The 15722-nt window shown below is 44.6% G+C and overlaps 1 protein-coding gene across 5 annotated transcripts in view; it reads right to left on the bottom strand.

Moving 5' to 3' along the window:
* The window catches only part of Fez1 (fasciculation and elongation protein zeta 1), a 45232-nt gene that overhangs the window by 14710 nt on the left and 14800 nt on the right, over positions 1–15722 (bottom strand). For all 5 annotated transcript variants that reach the window (XM_063266208.1, XM_063266210.1, XM_063266209.1 and 2 more), the window contains 3 exons: positions 13519–13618; positions 3996–4085; positions 434–602 (listed from right to left, as the gene is read on the bottom strand). In XM_063266208.1, the coding sequence (XP_063122278.1) occupies positions 434–602; positions 3996–4085; positions 13519–13618 (359 nt within the window). The remainder of the gene's footprint in view (positions 1–433; positions 603–3995; positions 4086–13518; positions 13619–15722) is intronic.

Here is a 15722-nt window from a genome sequence, read left to right as displayed (position 1 = left end):
ATTGAATTTGGGCAATGGTTCAGTCCTTTAGTCTTGTTTGGTTAGCTTTAGCACTTAAATTTTATTCTACCTTTTTTTTTTCCACCTGAAAAAATGCTGACTTTTCTTCAGATGCCAAATTAGGAAGGTATTGCCTTTCTCCTGGATTGGCAAACCTCTGTTTTAGAGTGGAGATCAAGTTCTGATAGCCATATGCAAACAGTATTTGGGCAGGGCACAGTCATGGTGGCACAATCTTTTATAATCTCAGGCAGGCAGATCTCTGTGAGGTGAAGGCCAGCCTGGTCTACACAGTGAGTCCCAGACTGGTCAGGACTTCACAGTGAGACCGTCTAAAACAAACAAACAAAAAACAAAACACAACAAAATAAACCCAGCACCTGAAACTAAGGAATCATTTGGTCCTCAGTGAACCTGGCCCAGGGGCCCTCACCTTCATAGGACCAGTTGTTGTTGAAGGTCTGCGTCAGGGCCTGCATCTCTTGTAGCAGGACTGAATCTGCCTGAGACGAGATTTCTCCTCCATCCTCCTCTTCCAGCACCTCCACTTCCTCCTCAGGATCTGGGGAGTTCTGCATCATTTCTTCGATCTCCTCAATCACCTAAGGATAAAGCACAAACTCTGTTCCTTCCTGGAGGGGTGTTCCAGTTCATTCGAGCAGCCAGCGGCATTCCTAGTTCATTCTCTGTCTTCATAAATATTGGATAATAATAAAAATAGACCCACTTGAAGGCTTGCATATAGTCTGCCTTTAATGTAAAGCACTTTCGTATAAACCTCTTCCAAGTGCTCCATTTAGTTGAATGCATTATTGGAAGTCAGCTGCTCTTTCAGGAAATGAAGACGGGCTGCCTGGAAGTAAACATTCGCTTCGGTTTGCTAAGCATTTTGTTTCTAAGTGGGAAAATACTTTATCTGCCCAACTACAACACAAAACCCAGTCCATTAATTGTCACACTGCTTGTAACAGAGCAGGGAAAGGGAGGAGGGAGAGGAACACACACATCACCAGAACAACCCCAAATGGGGAGGAAAACAGATGTTTCTCCAGAAGTCACCTGAACCGCAATGGAAGCTTCCCAGTAAAAAGTGAAAGTAAAGGTCAGGAAATGATAAGAGGCCAGCCAATGTCTGCACAGCAAAAGTAGGTAAGAACCCCAGCTCTGAACTCCACTGTCAGCGGGGCTCAGCTCCCTACAAACGAGTTCAGGGTCAAGGTAGATGCTACCAAAAGAATGGATGAACGACTGTGGGCGTTCGCTGTGTGCACATATAGAGAGTAAGCCAGGCTCTCCCGAGGAAGTGGGTCTTGATGAGTCTGGTGACCACAGCACACTCAGCTAGGCCAGCCTCTTCACAGTGCTGTGAGGGACGCAACCTGAGAAGCCAGTAGACTGATCTGGAGACAGGTTTCTTCTTGATGGGCTGGACTGAAAGGAACAGAGCTTACCTACGGGTTTCTTCTTTTGAAATAATCTGTTTTTATACACAAACGTTTTTCAAACTGAACTGAAAATTTAGGACGCGCCTAGTCTTCGAAGGGTATTTTGTAAAACGTGACCAAGTAACACGGCTGCTCTTTAAGGTTTTATGGCTGAGAGCAGTTTTCATTTGTGCCCATGATGGCTACTATTGCTAGTCAGTTTAATAGCCTCTAAAGTCATCTGGGAGACAAATGTCTGAGCAAGTCTGTGAGGTGATTCTGATTAGGTTAATTAAGGTGGTAAGACCCACCTTAACTATGGGCAGCCCATTCTGGGAGTGCTGGGAGTCCTGGAAGGGGCAGACATGAGAAAATGAAACTGGGCATGGGACATACACCTTTAATCCCTATGCTCGGAGGCCGAGACAGGTGAATTTCTAAGTTCAAGGCTAACTTGTTCTAAAAGTTTTAGGCCAACCAGGGCTCAACAATAAGACCCGGTCTTGAGAATAAAATGAAATAAAATAAAAAATAAGAAAGAGAAAGTGAAGCTGAGCACTGGCATTTACCTCTCTGCTTCCTGACTGTCCTGTCACATGACCAGGTACCTCAGGTTCCTGCTGCTGTGACCGCACCTTCAAAGTAGGATCATAGTAAACCCTTCCTCCCTTAAGTCGGCTTTTGCTAAGTATTTAATCACATTAATGGAAAAAGTAACTAGTGAGACTTTATCGTTGAGATACAATCCCTCCCTTCAAGTCGCAATCAAAACTGCGAGCCAAGAGATGGTAGGGAGGTGACAGGAGAGGTGGTCCCTCAGTTAAGAGCACTTGCTGTTCTTCTGGAGGACTTGGATCCAGTTCCCACCTGTTAGCTCACAACCACTGGTAGCTACACTTCCAGGGGATCTAACACCCTCTTCTAGCCTCTTCCAGTGCCACGCATCAACATGTACAGAGACCCTCACATACAGACATAAAGTAAAAATAAATATATTATTTTAAAAAGACTTTCGGCCTTGCTGGGTGTGTCGAGTGTAAGGTCTATATAGTGAGTTTCAGGCCAGCCAAAGCAAAGCAAAACAAACAAAAACACTCTCAGCCCCCGTTCTTTTATTTGGTTTGTTTTGCCTTGCTTTGCTGTTTGGGAGACAGGATCTCGTGTGACAAAGCTGTCGAGGAACTTCTGACCTTCTGCGCCTCCCAAGCACTGGATTTACAAGCATGGGTACCTATTCTCGACATGATTTCCTTCAGTCTCCTTTACTTATATTAAGTCCTACTTTAAGAAAACAAAGGGGGTTGGGGATTTAGCTCAGTGGTAGAGCGCTTGCCTTGCAAGCGCAAGGCCCTGGGTTTGGTCCCCAGCTCCGAAAAAAAAGAAAAAGAAAAAAAAAAAAAAAGAAAACAAAGAAATGGGCTGGAGAAATGGCTCAGTGGTTAAGAGCTCCAACTGCTCTTCCAGAGGTCCTGAGTTCAAATCCCAGCAACCACATGGTGGCTCACAACCATCTGTGATGGGATCTGATGCCCTCTTCTGGTGTGTCTGAAGACAGCTACAGTGTAGTCATAAATAATAAATAAATAAATCTTTAAAAAAATAAAAAAGAAAAAAAGAAAACAAAGAAATTAAAAGACTGAAGCCACTTTTAGCCATAAGCACAGGTTCCAGTGGAGCCTTTTCAGAACAGCTCGTGAAAGCCTGTGTGGAGGCCAGCTCCAATAAGCACTAACAGATATTTGTTGACTGAGAAGTGACTAAGGAGACTCAACGCTGCAGCCTAAGTGAGAAATCACTAAGGCTACGACTTAATGAATCGGTCTCCAAGGTGAAGCATGGCATCCTTTCTCCCCACCACCCCCCACAAAGACAAAAAGTGTCTCTGAGACTCCTTTTGGAAGGCTAACAATTTTCAGGGTTCTATAAAATGCAACAAAACATCCATCACACAGACGCCTGTCTATCACTGCTTCTTAAACAACAACAACAAAAAGGAGTATTTTAAGATCGCACGCACGTACACACACACACACACACACACACACACACACACACACACACACACCCCTCTTAAGTGCCCAAGCTCCATGTAGAAAAGAAAATCTATGGAGAGCTGAGCCCAGTGTCACATGCCTTTCACCCCAGTACTTGGAAGGGAGGGTAAGGGAGATCTGAAGGGATAAGGGAGTTTGAAGCCAGCCTGGTCTAAAGAGCAACTCCAAGGGTAGTCAGGGCAGCCAGAGAAGCCCTGTCTTGAAAAATAAAATATTTTTTTCATTCAAGTTAAAAAAGAAACAAATCTACACAGGCTTAACAGGAAGTAAAGCCAGGAAACTCTAAACACGGCTCTGGCTCTCATCACCAACTGCTACAATCAACCCACGCATTAGGGATTGAGTTCACATCTACTGTAAGCATAAAGAGAAATTTTAACCTCTTATCAAAGATACTGAACTCATCAACAAGGCACTTTGAGACTGCACATCTTTCTTCTGACCTGGAGGCCCTCATCAACCTTTCCTCTAGAAGAATAAAAGGTTCCCGGACCCTGGGAGGGGGTGTCACTCATACCTGGTCAGCTGTGAGGAGAGGCTCCTCGTTGATACCAGAGTCGTTTTCACTCTTCTCAATGAACTCATCTTCTTCTTCCTTCTCGTGGATCTGTAGAAGTGGGAAGTGACATTCTACCCATCAGCAGGACTAGATTAGATAACACTGACTGCCGGGCCATGTTAGCCTCCCACTGTCTAAAGAGGGGATGTGGAGAGGAGTGGAGTTTCACCCTGTTCCAAATCTGCCCCCCATGGCCAGAAGAAGACAATGGGGTGGGAGTGGGCAGCACCATTCTGACTCGGGATCAGCAGTGTTCTTCAACGCACAGGCAGGTTTTCCTTGGATGACCCAGAAACCTTCCCACAGTGAATGGCACTACAGTCATTCACTCATGTAGCAGATACAGCTACTCATGTAGCAGATACAATTCCTTTACATATATTCTATGTAGGTACACTGCCGCTGTCTTCAGACACATCAGAAGAGGACATCAGATCTCATTACAGATGGTTGTGAGCCACCATGTGGTTACTGGGAATAGAACTCAGGACCTCCAGAAGAGTAGTCAGTGCCTTTAACCACTGAGCCATCTCTCCAGCCCCAGATACACTTCCTTAAGTAGTATCCATTGAGCAGGGAGAAGGGTATCCATATTTTATCACAGAGGTCACTTTAAGGAGTCAATGGTCTCAATTCACATAGTCACAGCTTTTAGATTATGGTAATGGGTACTGGAGAGATAACTCAGTGGTTAAGAGCACTGACTGTTCTTCCAGAGGACTCGGGTTCAATTCCCAGCACCCACATGTCAGCTTACAAATGTCTGTTGTTACTACATGATCTGACACCTTCACAGACATATATGCAAGCAAAACACCAAATACACGCAAAATAAAAATAAGTAAAAATTTTAAAATTCTTTTAAAAAAGAATGTGACAAAATGCCATCCTACCATTGGAATCCAGTTATAGTTTCATAGTGGATACAGAATGCAAGGGATCAACAAGTGATATAGCACATGGGCTAAAGGACAAACTGAACCAAGCATGGTGACTTAGAAGGTAGCCCCAGGGTGATCAGGAATTTAAGATCACCCTTCTACTATCCTATTCCTTCCTAGCAACTTCAAGTCCAACCTGGGCTATAAGATCTACCATGTCAAAACAAAGCGACAAGAGAAAAAGCCAGATGCAGAAGGTGATTGCCTGTAATCCCAGCTCCGCAGGGGCGGGGACAAGGGTGGGGCGGATGCGGATGCGGATGCGAAGGCGGATGTGGAGGCGGGAAAGTAGCAGCAGATCCAAGGCTAGCCCACCTCATCAAGAAAAGAAAGGGAGGAGAAAAAGAAGAAAGAAGTTGGGAGGAGACAGAAAGGGAAGGAAAGAAAAGATAGAAAGAGGGCAAACTAAAGCCCATGCAAAGCACTGAAGGGGAAACTCTGTTTTGCTCATTTGTCCTGCGCCCTCTAAATTCTATAACCCTAAGTAAGAGCCTAGATGTTCACAACCACCGAGACTCCAGAAGTTATCTAAGTCCAACAAGATATTTGCAACAATTCTGGCTTCTCTGGCCGTTTTGCAAATTAGTGATGATTAAAAGTATATGTGCACATCCGGAACGTGTTCAATGGCCTAACTATTTAAAAAGTTCCTTCCAGAAATCCAGTTGAAAACCATACAGGGGCTGCCAGAGGAAACTCCTCCAGAGAATCACCTCCTGTGCACAACCCACTTTTTTTCTTGATTCTAAGAGCTAACCTGCTGATTGCTCTGTCCCCCAGGCAGTTCTTCCTATTCTAACAGGAGACACTCTGTTGAGATTCCAGCTGTCATAGTGTGGCCTCAGAATTTCCTTTGGCAGGTAACCCCTAACTGTGGACATCACCTCCTATACCTGCCTAAAACCAGGACATTGTCATTATTTTAAAAATAAATTAATGAGGATGATGAAGATGATAAAGAAGTGTCTCTTGAATGCCATCTGCTCTCAGCCTGGAGAAAGGGCATGACAAGGAGGTGAGGGGACCACCAGAGGAGCTGGTTGGCAGATGGCAGCATCTATTTCTGCGGTGGAATCCATATGCTTGTATCTCTGCCAAGTCTACCACCTGTGGTAGCTGCTTGTTTCCACGGCTCCCCCACCAGGCAGAACAAAACTCCTGGGGCCACACTTTGTTCACAGCTCTAGAACTTCCCAAGGGTCAGGCAGTCCTGGGGTAGAAGTGTGGCTCTTATTGGGAAATGGAAGGTTTTCTTTTCTGTTGGAATTGCTTTTATAAGCCTCCGATAGCAATGTTTGCCCGTAACTCAAATTCGGATATGACAAATTCAGATTGATCCTCAATGCTGAAAAACAACAGCAAAAGGCCAGGTGTAGTGGTACCTGCCTGTAATCCCAGACAAGGACTTCGGAGATCAGGAGTTCAAAGTCATTCTCCTACCATTTCTATCGACACCAGGAGTTCAAGGTTTGAGCCACAGGAGACCAAAACCAAACACAGGAAAAGCAAGTGCTTACATTTTCTGAAACATGGTCACTTTCTGTGCTCTTACATCCCTAATTTAGCATTGCACCTTTGACCCAGGTCATCTCCCTCCTCAAGTTTCTCCCACAGGGGTGGGGGGGTGTGGGGGTAGATTATGGGAAAGGGAGGTTCCCAGTGGTTATTCAACAGTTAATGGACCCCCCGTTGTGGACTGAGTGAGGCACTCCTAGAGTGTGCCTCTCAAGCACAAAACAGCCTAAATTGAAAGCGTTGTCACTGTTGTGGGTACTATAAGCATTCCTTTTCTTGGCTCTCAGAAACCCACCACGGGGTGGGGGTGGAGGGAATAAAACAGAGGGCTCAACACACACAGTACACCCCACCAGAGCCCTGGCTCCTCTCCTGTGGAGCTGCTATCTCTGCTCAATCTCTCAGCTTTCACCACATCCACCCAGACTGTCTCAGGGCTTCCTCTTCTCTGACTTTTGCTCTGTCGGTCCCGCCTCACCCCGACCTGGTTCCATCAAGCCTGTGTTGTTTTCTCAATCCTCCAGAGTTTGCCTGACAGCTTCTGTCACTTCTGAACAAACCCTTTCCCTTCACATTGGCTGTCTACAGACTCCAGACTTCCCCACCCCACCCCCCCCGAAACCAAGGTAGAATTTTGAGGAAAAAGCTTAACTGAACAAGAGATGGGGATTTTGAAAAAAATGACAGCACTGAATCCAACAGCATCTGGACACTCTTATTTCTATCGTGTGACACAGACATCAAAGTCAATTCCTTGGTTACTCGTGTGGCGATGAGAAAGGTACCTGCTCAAAGTGATCCACAGGCTTGTTATGTGGTGTCTGTTTCTTTGTGGACTAAACCTGACAATTATTTCCACGCTGTCAAAGCCAATGAGGCTCTTAGAAGGAAAAAACTATCCACCAAGGACCTTCTTCCTAGATTTAAGAAGACATTAAGTTCCAGAGTGGGAACTGACCACAGCAGGTTTTTCCTCCTCTTGCTTTCAGGAAAAGGTGTGTGTCAGGGCTACTCCCAGGCAACATAATGCTAGAAAGTAACACAGAGCCTGTAACACTTCAACCTTGTGCAGCCGTCTATGGATGGTTTCCGAGACTACTGAGTCCTTGTCTCTAATTCGACATTTTGGAAGTAGAGCCAGGTAGATTGTGAGTTCAAAGCTAGCCTGGGCTTCATCCAAGAGAACCTGGCCCAAACATTTTCCCCTCTTGGTATAAATAATTAAATAGTACACATGCATCTGAAAAACCACAGAAGATCAGGCCTCCTCAAGGCTTTCGGAGCAAACAGCATTGGATCCACACCTCTTGCCACAGCAAGGACACATCTGGACAGAATCTATGAGATCACTGTTTCCAGGCACTGGATGCAGGCAGTGTAAGACTTAGGGCTGGAAAGGAATGAGGAAAAACCAGATCCACTGGGGAGTATAAGAACACCAGAAGCGGTAAAAGTACCAAGAATTTTATTTGTTTGCTTTTGAGTTTTATCTGATTGGTTGATTTTGTTGCTATGATGAGAAAAAGTCTATACATCCTGGAACTCACTCTGCTAGCCAAAGTGGCCTTGAACTCATAGCCCTCTCTTGCCTTCACCTCCTGAATGCTGGGTTTGCAATGCTAGAATGACGGCCCTGAGGGGGGGGGGGAATGATCTTTTTTCTATGTTTAGTAAAATCATTTTGTATTGTGAAGTATAAAATATAAATCAAATGAAATGCATGATAATAACACAAGAATGGAAGGAACAGATTAAACTTTCAAGTTTCAGATTTTAGCTGAAGAGGTAAAATATTTCTTCTAAATAGACTATGAAAACTGAAAATGTACAATGTGATCTCTGGGGAAAATGCTCTATAAAAATACCAAGAGCATTGCAGTATGCCTGTAATTCCAGAGACCTGAGGAGAATTTAAAGTCTCAAGATAGCTTTTGGCGACTTAGTGAGATCCCCTACTCCCTTCTCAAAACAAAACAAAACAAAACAAACAAAAACCTCCCAATACTTCAGCTGGGGGCAGGTGGATCTTGTGAGTTCAAGGCCAACCTAGTCTATATAGTAATTTCCAGGACAGCCAAAGCTACATAGTGAGACATTGTCTTAAAAACAAACAAACAAACAAACAAAAAAGGGGAAGAGTTATAGATAAAAGTTCATTACAAGAACAAAATGGAATGCCAAAGAAAAGTGAAAAAAAAAAGAAATTTAAAAAGCTGGAGTACGGTGGCACACACCTTTCATCCCAGCACTTTGGAGACAGAGGCAGACAGATCTCTGTGAGTTCCAGGCCAGCCTGGTCTACAAAGCAAGTTCCAGGATAACTAGGGCTGTTGTACAGAGAAACATTGTCTTGGGCTGAGGGGGCGAAGAGGAAGGGGAAGAGAGAAAGTTGAAGGGGGCTGGAGAAAGGTTCAGCAATTAAGAGCACTGGCTGCTCTTCCAGAGGACCCAGATTTGGTTTCCAGTAGCCACATGGTTGCTCACAATCACCTGTAACTTCAATCCTAGGGGATCCAATACCTTCTGCTGTCCTCCTCGGGCACCAAGCATGTAAGTTGTGCACAGACAGACATCTAGACATCCATATACATAAAATAAAACAAAGGAAGGAAAGAAGGGAGGGAGGGAGGGAGGGAGGGAGGGAGGGAGGGAGGGAGGGAGGGAGGGAAGGGAGGAAGGAGGCTGGAAAGATGGCTCAGTGTTTAACAGCATCGGTTGCTTTTCCAGAGGACCCGGTTCAGTTCCAGAGGATCTGATACTTTCTTTTGGCCTCTGCAGGCACCAGGCACTTAAGTAGGACACAGACAAACGTGCAAGCAAAACAGCCATACAAATAAGATACAAATAAATAATTTTTAAAAAATTAAAAAAGAGGGCTGGAGAGATAGTGCAGTGGTTAAGAGCACTGACTGCTCTTCCAGAGGTCCTGAGTTCAATTCCCAGCAACCACATGGAGGCTCACAACCATCTGTAATGGGATCTGACACCCTCTTCTGGTGTGTCTGAAGACAGCGACAGGGTACTCATATGCATAAAATAAATAAATCTTTTAAAAATTAAAAAGAAAATAAGAAAATAAGTCAACCAAAAGAAAAAAAATCAGAACTTTAGAGAAAAAACAAAGAACCAAAAGTGCTCCCTAAAATGCAAATCAAAACAACCCTGAGATTTCACCTCACACCAGTGAGAATGGCTAAGATCAAAAACTCAGATGACAGCAGATGCTGGCGAGGATGCGGAGAAATAGGAACACTCCTCCATTGTTGGTGGGATTGCAGACTGGTACAACCATTCTGGAAATCAGTCTGGAGGTTCCTCAGAAAATTGGACATTGAACTGCCTGAGAATCCAGCTATACCACTCTTGGGCATATACCCAAAAGATGCCCCAACATATAAAAAAGACACGTGCTCCACTATGTTCATCGCAGCCTTATTTATAATAGCCAGAAGCTGGAAAGAACCCAGATGCCCTTCAACAGAGGAATGGATACAGAAAGTGTGGTACATCTACACAATGGAATATTACTCAGCTATCAAAAAGAACGACTTTATGAAATTCGTAGGCAAATGGTTGGAACTGGAAAATATCATTCTGAGTGAGCTAACCCAATCACAGAAAGACATACATGGTATGCACTCATTGATAAGTAGCTATTAGCCCAAATGCTTGAATTACCCTAGATGCCTAGAACAAATGAAACTCAAGACGGATGATCAAAATGTGAATGTTTCACGCCTTCTTTAAAAGGGGAACAAGAATACCCTTGGCAGGGAAGAGAGAGGCAAAGATTAAAACAGAGACTGAAGTAACACCCATTCAGAGCCTGCCCAACATGTGGCCCATACATATACAGCCACCCAATTAGACAAGATGGATGAAGCAAAGAAGTGCAGACCGACAGGAGCCGGATGTAGATCGCTCCTGAGAGACACAGCCAGAATACAGCAAATACAGAGGCGAATGCCAGCAGCAAACCACTGAATTGAGAATAGAACCCCCGTTGAAGGAATCAGAGAAAGAACTGGAAGAGCTTGAAGGGGCTCGAGACCCCATATGTACAACAATGCCAAGCAACCAGAGCTTCCAGGGACTAAGCCACTACCTAAAGACTATACATGGACTGACCCTGGACTCTGACCTCATAGGTAGCAATGAATATCCTAGTAAGAGCACCAGTGGAAGGGGAAGCCCTGGGTCCTGCTAAGACTGAACCCCTAGTGAACTAGACTATGGGGGGAGGGCGGCAATGGGGGGAGGGTTGGGAGGGGGACACCCATAAGGAAGGGGAGGGGGGAGGGGGATGTTTGCCCGGAAACCGGGAAAGGGAATAACACTCGAAATGTATATAAGAAATACTCAAGTTAATAAAAAAAAAAAAAGTGCTCCCTAAAAAGACAGATAGAAATGATAAACCACAGACAGGAGAGAAAGGGCACAAGTTATCACTAACAGGAACAAGAAAGAAACCTCACAGACATTAATACAAAATAGAAAACTACAGAGCCATAGTCTGACTGCTCAGCAAGTAAGGGCTTAGCAAGTACTGGTCAAGCATGACGACCGGAGTTCAAACCCCGGGAACCACACAGTGGAAGGCAAGAACTGACCCTCTCAAGTTGTTCTCTGGCCTCTACATATGTACCACGTCATGAACATCCCACCCCAACACACAAAATAAGTAAGTAAATTAAAAACTCAATTTTAAAAGGCTATGGACAACTTCATGGTTAATTCTTTCATTGATAAGATTGAATGGGTAAATTCCTTGAAGTATGTGACTTATGATTCAGGGGCTCTGAGGAGATAGCTCAATGGGTGATACAATTGACTGCAAAAGTATGAGGACCTGAGTTCAAATCCCCAGCATCCATGTAAAAATGGGCATGGTGTGTGCATCTGTAAACTCAGTGGTTACAGATGTAAACTCAGTGGTTACAGATGGGAAATGGAGACAGGGTCCCATTCATCCATCCATTCATCCACCCATCCATCCATCCAATCTAGCTGAATCATGACTCCAGGTCCAGTAAGAGACCTTGGCCAAAAATTAATGTGGTGGGCAATAGAGGAAGATACCTCACATGGGCCTCTAGTCTCTGTACAGACACACACACACACACACACACACACACACACACACACACACACACACACAAACTTACAGAAGAAAAGTCCAGGCCCAGGTAATTTCATTGCAGTAGCCTATCAAACGTTTAATGAGGAACCAATTCCAAGCTGACCTTCTCTCTTTTGTTTTAGGTAACTATGAGATACTGTACAGACATGTGCATTAAGAGAAAATGTACAATCAGGAGTTCAAAGAGGACCTGAGACCCAGGCTCTTGTGTCACTGTTGAGTGGGTTTACAGTAAATCACAGCCTCAAAGTCACCGTCTTGCCTGCCAATAAAGCCTGGAGGTCCTGAGTGTTCTGAATTGTTCATGATTAGCAAGCCTAAAATGATAAGCAGTCAATTTTTCCAACAAGTCAGCCAAATGTAGATCCCTTCGCTGTGCTATTTTGAGCAGTAATCTGCAGAGATAGTGCCCAATCAGAGACATCTGCTTCCTGCTCTTTTACTCAGGACCAATTCCTGAGCTCCCCGGAAGATGTGATCTACCACTATGTATCAGCTGCCTGAAAATCATCATTTGCTGACTACCCAGAGCGTTGCCAGCACTTCCTGTGTACAAAATTGTCAAATGTTCTTCACGGGTGAAGCTAGAAAGTGAAACGGGTAGAAACTGTCTTTTAACATGAATGAAGCCATTAAACGATTTAACCTTTTGCTATGAGAATACCTCTTGACCAATGAGTAGCCATTTCACCTGGATATTAGCTCAATGTTTGTATTTGTCTCTCCCTGCCCACCACCCCTCAGTTTTTGCTGAAACTTTGACCTCCAAAGGGAGGTAGCACCTCGGGTGAGGTGATTAGATATTGCAGGTAGAGCACTCATGAATGGTATTAATTCCTTATAAAATAAGTTCAAGGGACATCATTTGGTCCCTTCTACCAGGTATGGACCTCAAAGAAAGTGCCACCTGTGGACAGATATTATGCCCTCCCCAGAGTGAATCTACTGACAGCTTGATCTTAGACTGCCAGTCTAGAACTATGGGAAATAAATGCCTATTGCTTATAAGTCACACAGTCAGATGCTCTGCTCTGCTGACTAAAATACTACTCATTGTACATATATAGTAAGTCCCTGAGGAGCGATCTGGATCTTCTGAGAGACTATACCATCAGCTCAAAAGAAGTATCCAGGCCCCCTTTTAAAAAACTTTCTTTTTTAAGTGTGTGTGTGTGTGTGTGTGTGTGTGTATGTGTGTGTGTGTGTGTGTCTATATGAGTGAATGCCATTTGTCTTGAGGTTGCCCTCAGAGGCGAAAGAGGGTATCAGATCCCTTGGAGCTGGAGTTACAGACGAGTGTAAGCCATCTGATACGGGCGCTAGGAATTGACTTTGGGTTCTCTGCAACAGCATCAAATGCTCTTAACCAATGAACCATCTCTATAGCCTGAGATGTACATCTCTAAGACTGAAGTTCTAAGTAACCCTCAGCCCGAGGAAAAAAAAAAAAAAACAAAAGAAAACAACACAACACCTCCTTAACCATTGTGCAGCCATTTCCCCCGAGCCCTTGCTCTAACCATCAAGCTGTAAGGTTCACCAGACATCTTGGGGGCTGGGAGTGTAGTCACTGGCATTGTGCTTTACATATACAAGGTCCTGGTTTTCAGCCTCAGCACCATAAAGAAGGAACAGGTAAAGGGGAGAAGCCTGGGGAATGGGTATCCATTCTTACTCTTTTTTATGCATAACACTGGGTATCCTTCCAACCTTGTGTTTCATCTTCCTCAACAGACTCATGTCAGAGACATTGGGTCTGGTGACGCTTGTTCCGGACAATGACTCTGAACTGTTGCTTTAGAAGGCTATTGAGTTGTTGGACGTTTTTCTTGCTGGATTCCATATCTTCCCAATCCTGACTAAATAGAGGGCCCCAGAGAGGTACCTCAGTGTCAGAGCTGTTGCCATTCAGAGCTTCAATGTTTGGGTCCCTCCAGTCTTCTGAGAGTGAAGGGATGTAATTGTCTGTCAGAGCATCCCAAACCCTGTAAACAAAGAAAAGCTCTCATTAGCACACATCTGCGGCCAGACCCCGCCCGGGGAAAAGAGGAGCTGGGCCAGGCAAGAGAGAGGCTGCTGTGCGTGCCAGGCTGAGGTCATCTGCCTTCCAGCATGCAGGAGCAGCAGCCAAAACAGAGAATTAGAGGCATGTCCGGGGGAGAAAGTCATGAGCATGGGGCCCTGTTCAGACTTCAGAGAGAAAGGTGGTTGGTTTTGCTTAGAAATTAAACTGCACCCCAACCATACAGTTTATTTCTGAACCTCAGAAATATCCCCGTTCCTTCCCATAGTCTGAGAGAATCAAAGGGTAGGGGAAGGGATTGGGCAGAAACCCTAGCTGAGTCTCCTTAAGATTGGATGACACATTTCAACTTCTGAGTCCTCTAATCTTCCATCAGGAATCAGCTCCTTGATGTCTAATGAAGGCAAAAAGGATAACACCAATATTGTAACTGCTCACTTCTTTCCCAAAATGCTCTAGGGAGCACACAGTCCTGCCTCCTTATGTAGAGTTTAAAAGTGCAGTGTCTCCATTACGGATACCAAGGCAAATGTACAGAACGGAAGAAAAGCCCGGCATGGTGACAACTTTAACCCCAGCAGCACTCAGGAGGCGGAGTCAAGTGGATCTCCGTGAGTGACTTGAGGCTAGTCTGCTCTCCATATTAAGTTTTGGGGCAGGTGGGGGGGGAATGACTTTAAAAAAAATTCTGAAGTCACAACATGTCAGGAAAATGAGTGAGTTAGGCACCTGAGCACAGACACTTGAAATCAAATACCTAACAATAAGGTAACTGTCAGAAAATCGGGAATGGCGTAAGATATGTGGGCAAATTAAAAAAAAAAACAGATTTTCCTAGAAGATAGTATATAATAGTTAAATTAAAAAAAAACTCGTGAAAACAATTTATTAACAGGGAAGACATCCTCTTGACATTTTCCCGCCATACAAGAAAGCACTCGGAGAAGAGAACAAAGTCATCAAGTGTTCATGAGACAACTACTCAACAGGATTTCAGAGCCTGTTTCCTATGTGTGTATGGGTGGACTCATTGTGTGTGTGTCTGAGGGCACCTGTGTGTGTGTGTGTGTGTGTGTGTGTGTGTGTGTGTGTGTGTGTGTGTAAACTGGAGGGCGGCTTTGGGTATCTTCTACTGCTCTTCTACACATTTTTGAGACACGGTCTCTTGCTGAACCAAGCATTTTAGCTAGGCTTGCAGCTTCTGAGTCCCCATGACTCCCCTGCCTCTGCCTAAGCTTCCAGATGAACCCTCCTGGTGCATAGAGCGTTTCACATGGGTGCTGGGGAATCCAAACTCAGCTCCTCGAGCTTCTGCAGCAAACACTAAGCCGTCTCCCCAACCCGGAGTCAGCTTCTTAAACCATGGAGATATCCCAATTACTGTCAGGCACTATTAAAGCTGTATAAATAATCCAGGTCCCACTGGAATTGTGGGTCCGAGAAGAAAATATGACTTGCTAACTCAAAGAGAATGCTCCAGCCACCACACCCTCTAGAAAGGTCATGGACCCACGCTTAAATCACTGTGCTACGTTAGTGCTTTGGGAATGGACACTCCTTCAGCTAGGTCCATACAGGAAATGCTGGAGAAGCAAGATTCAGCAGAGTCCAAACTAGGCTGTGTCTGTCGTTCCTGGGGAGGGAGTTGAAATCTTAAGGGACTGCACATCTTCTATTGGCCTGGAGACTGACAGTGGAACCATGTAAACTATTTTTTCCTGAAGTGAGTCAGGAATTTGGAAAAGGATGCTGCTTGAGTGCGAGCGGCCCCAGTGGCATGGACTGTACAAAGACATGTATACATGTTGCAAATCTTACCATTAGGGCTCCAACAGTACACACACACACACACACACACACACACACACACACACACACCCCTATACATCTAGACTGACAACACAATACTCAGCTCAAAGTGCTAATTTAATTTTAAGTTAGTAACAAATCCCATAATTGTCTTCAGTCAGCCACTTCCCAGGTCTGATAATACAAAGCTCACATTTACACATGTTAATAGGAATACACATTTGTGGTTCTCAACCTTTTTTCTTCTCTCAAATATG

The sequence above is a fragment of the Rattus norvegicus genome, chromosome 8, assembly GCF_036323735.1.
Source record: "Rattus norvegicus strain BN/NHsdMcwi chromosome 8, GRCr8, whole genome shotgun sequence".
NCBI lineage: Eukaryota > Metazoa > Chordata > Mammalia > Rodentia > Muridae > Rattus > Rattus norvegicus.
This window is presented reverse-complemented; position numbering and strand designations above follow the sequence as displayed.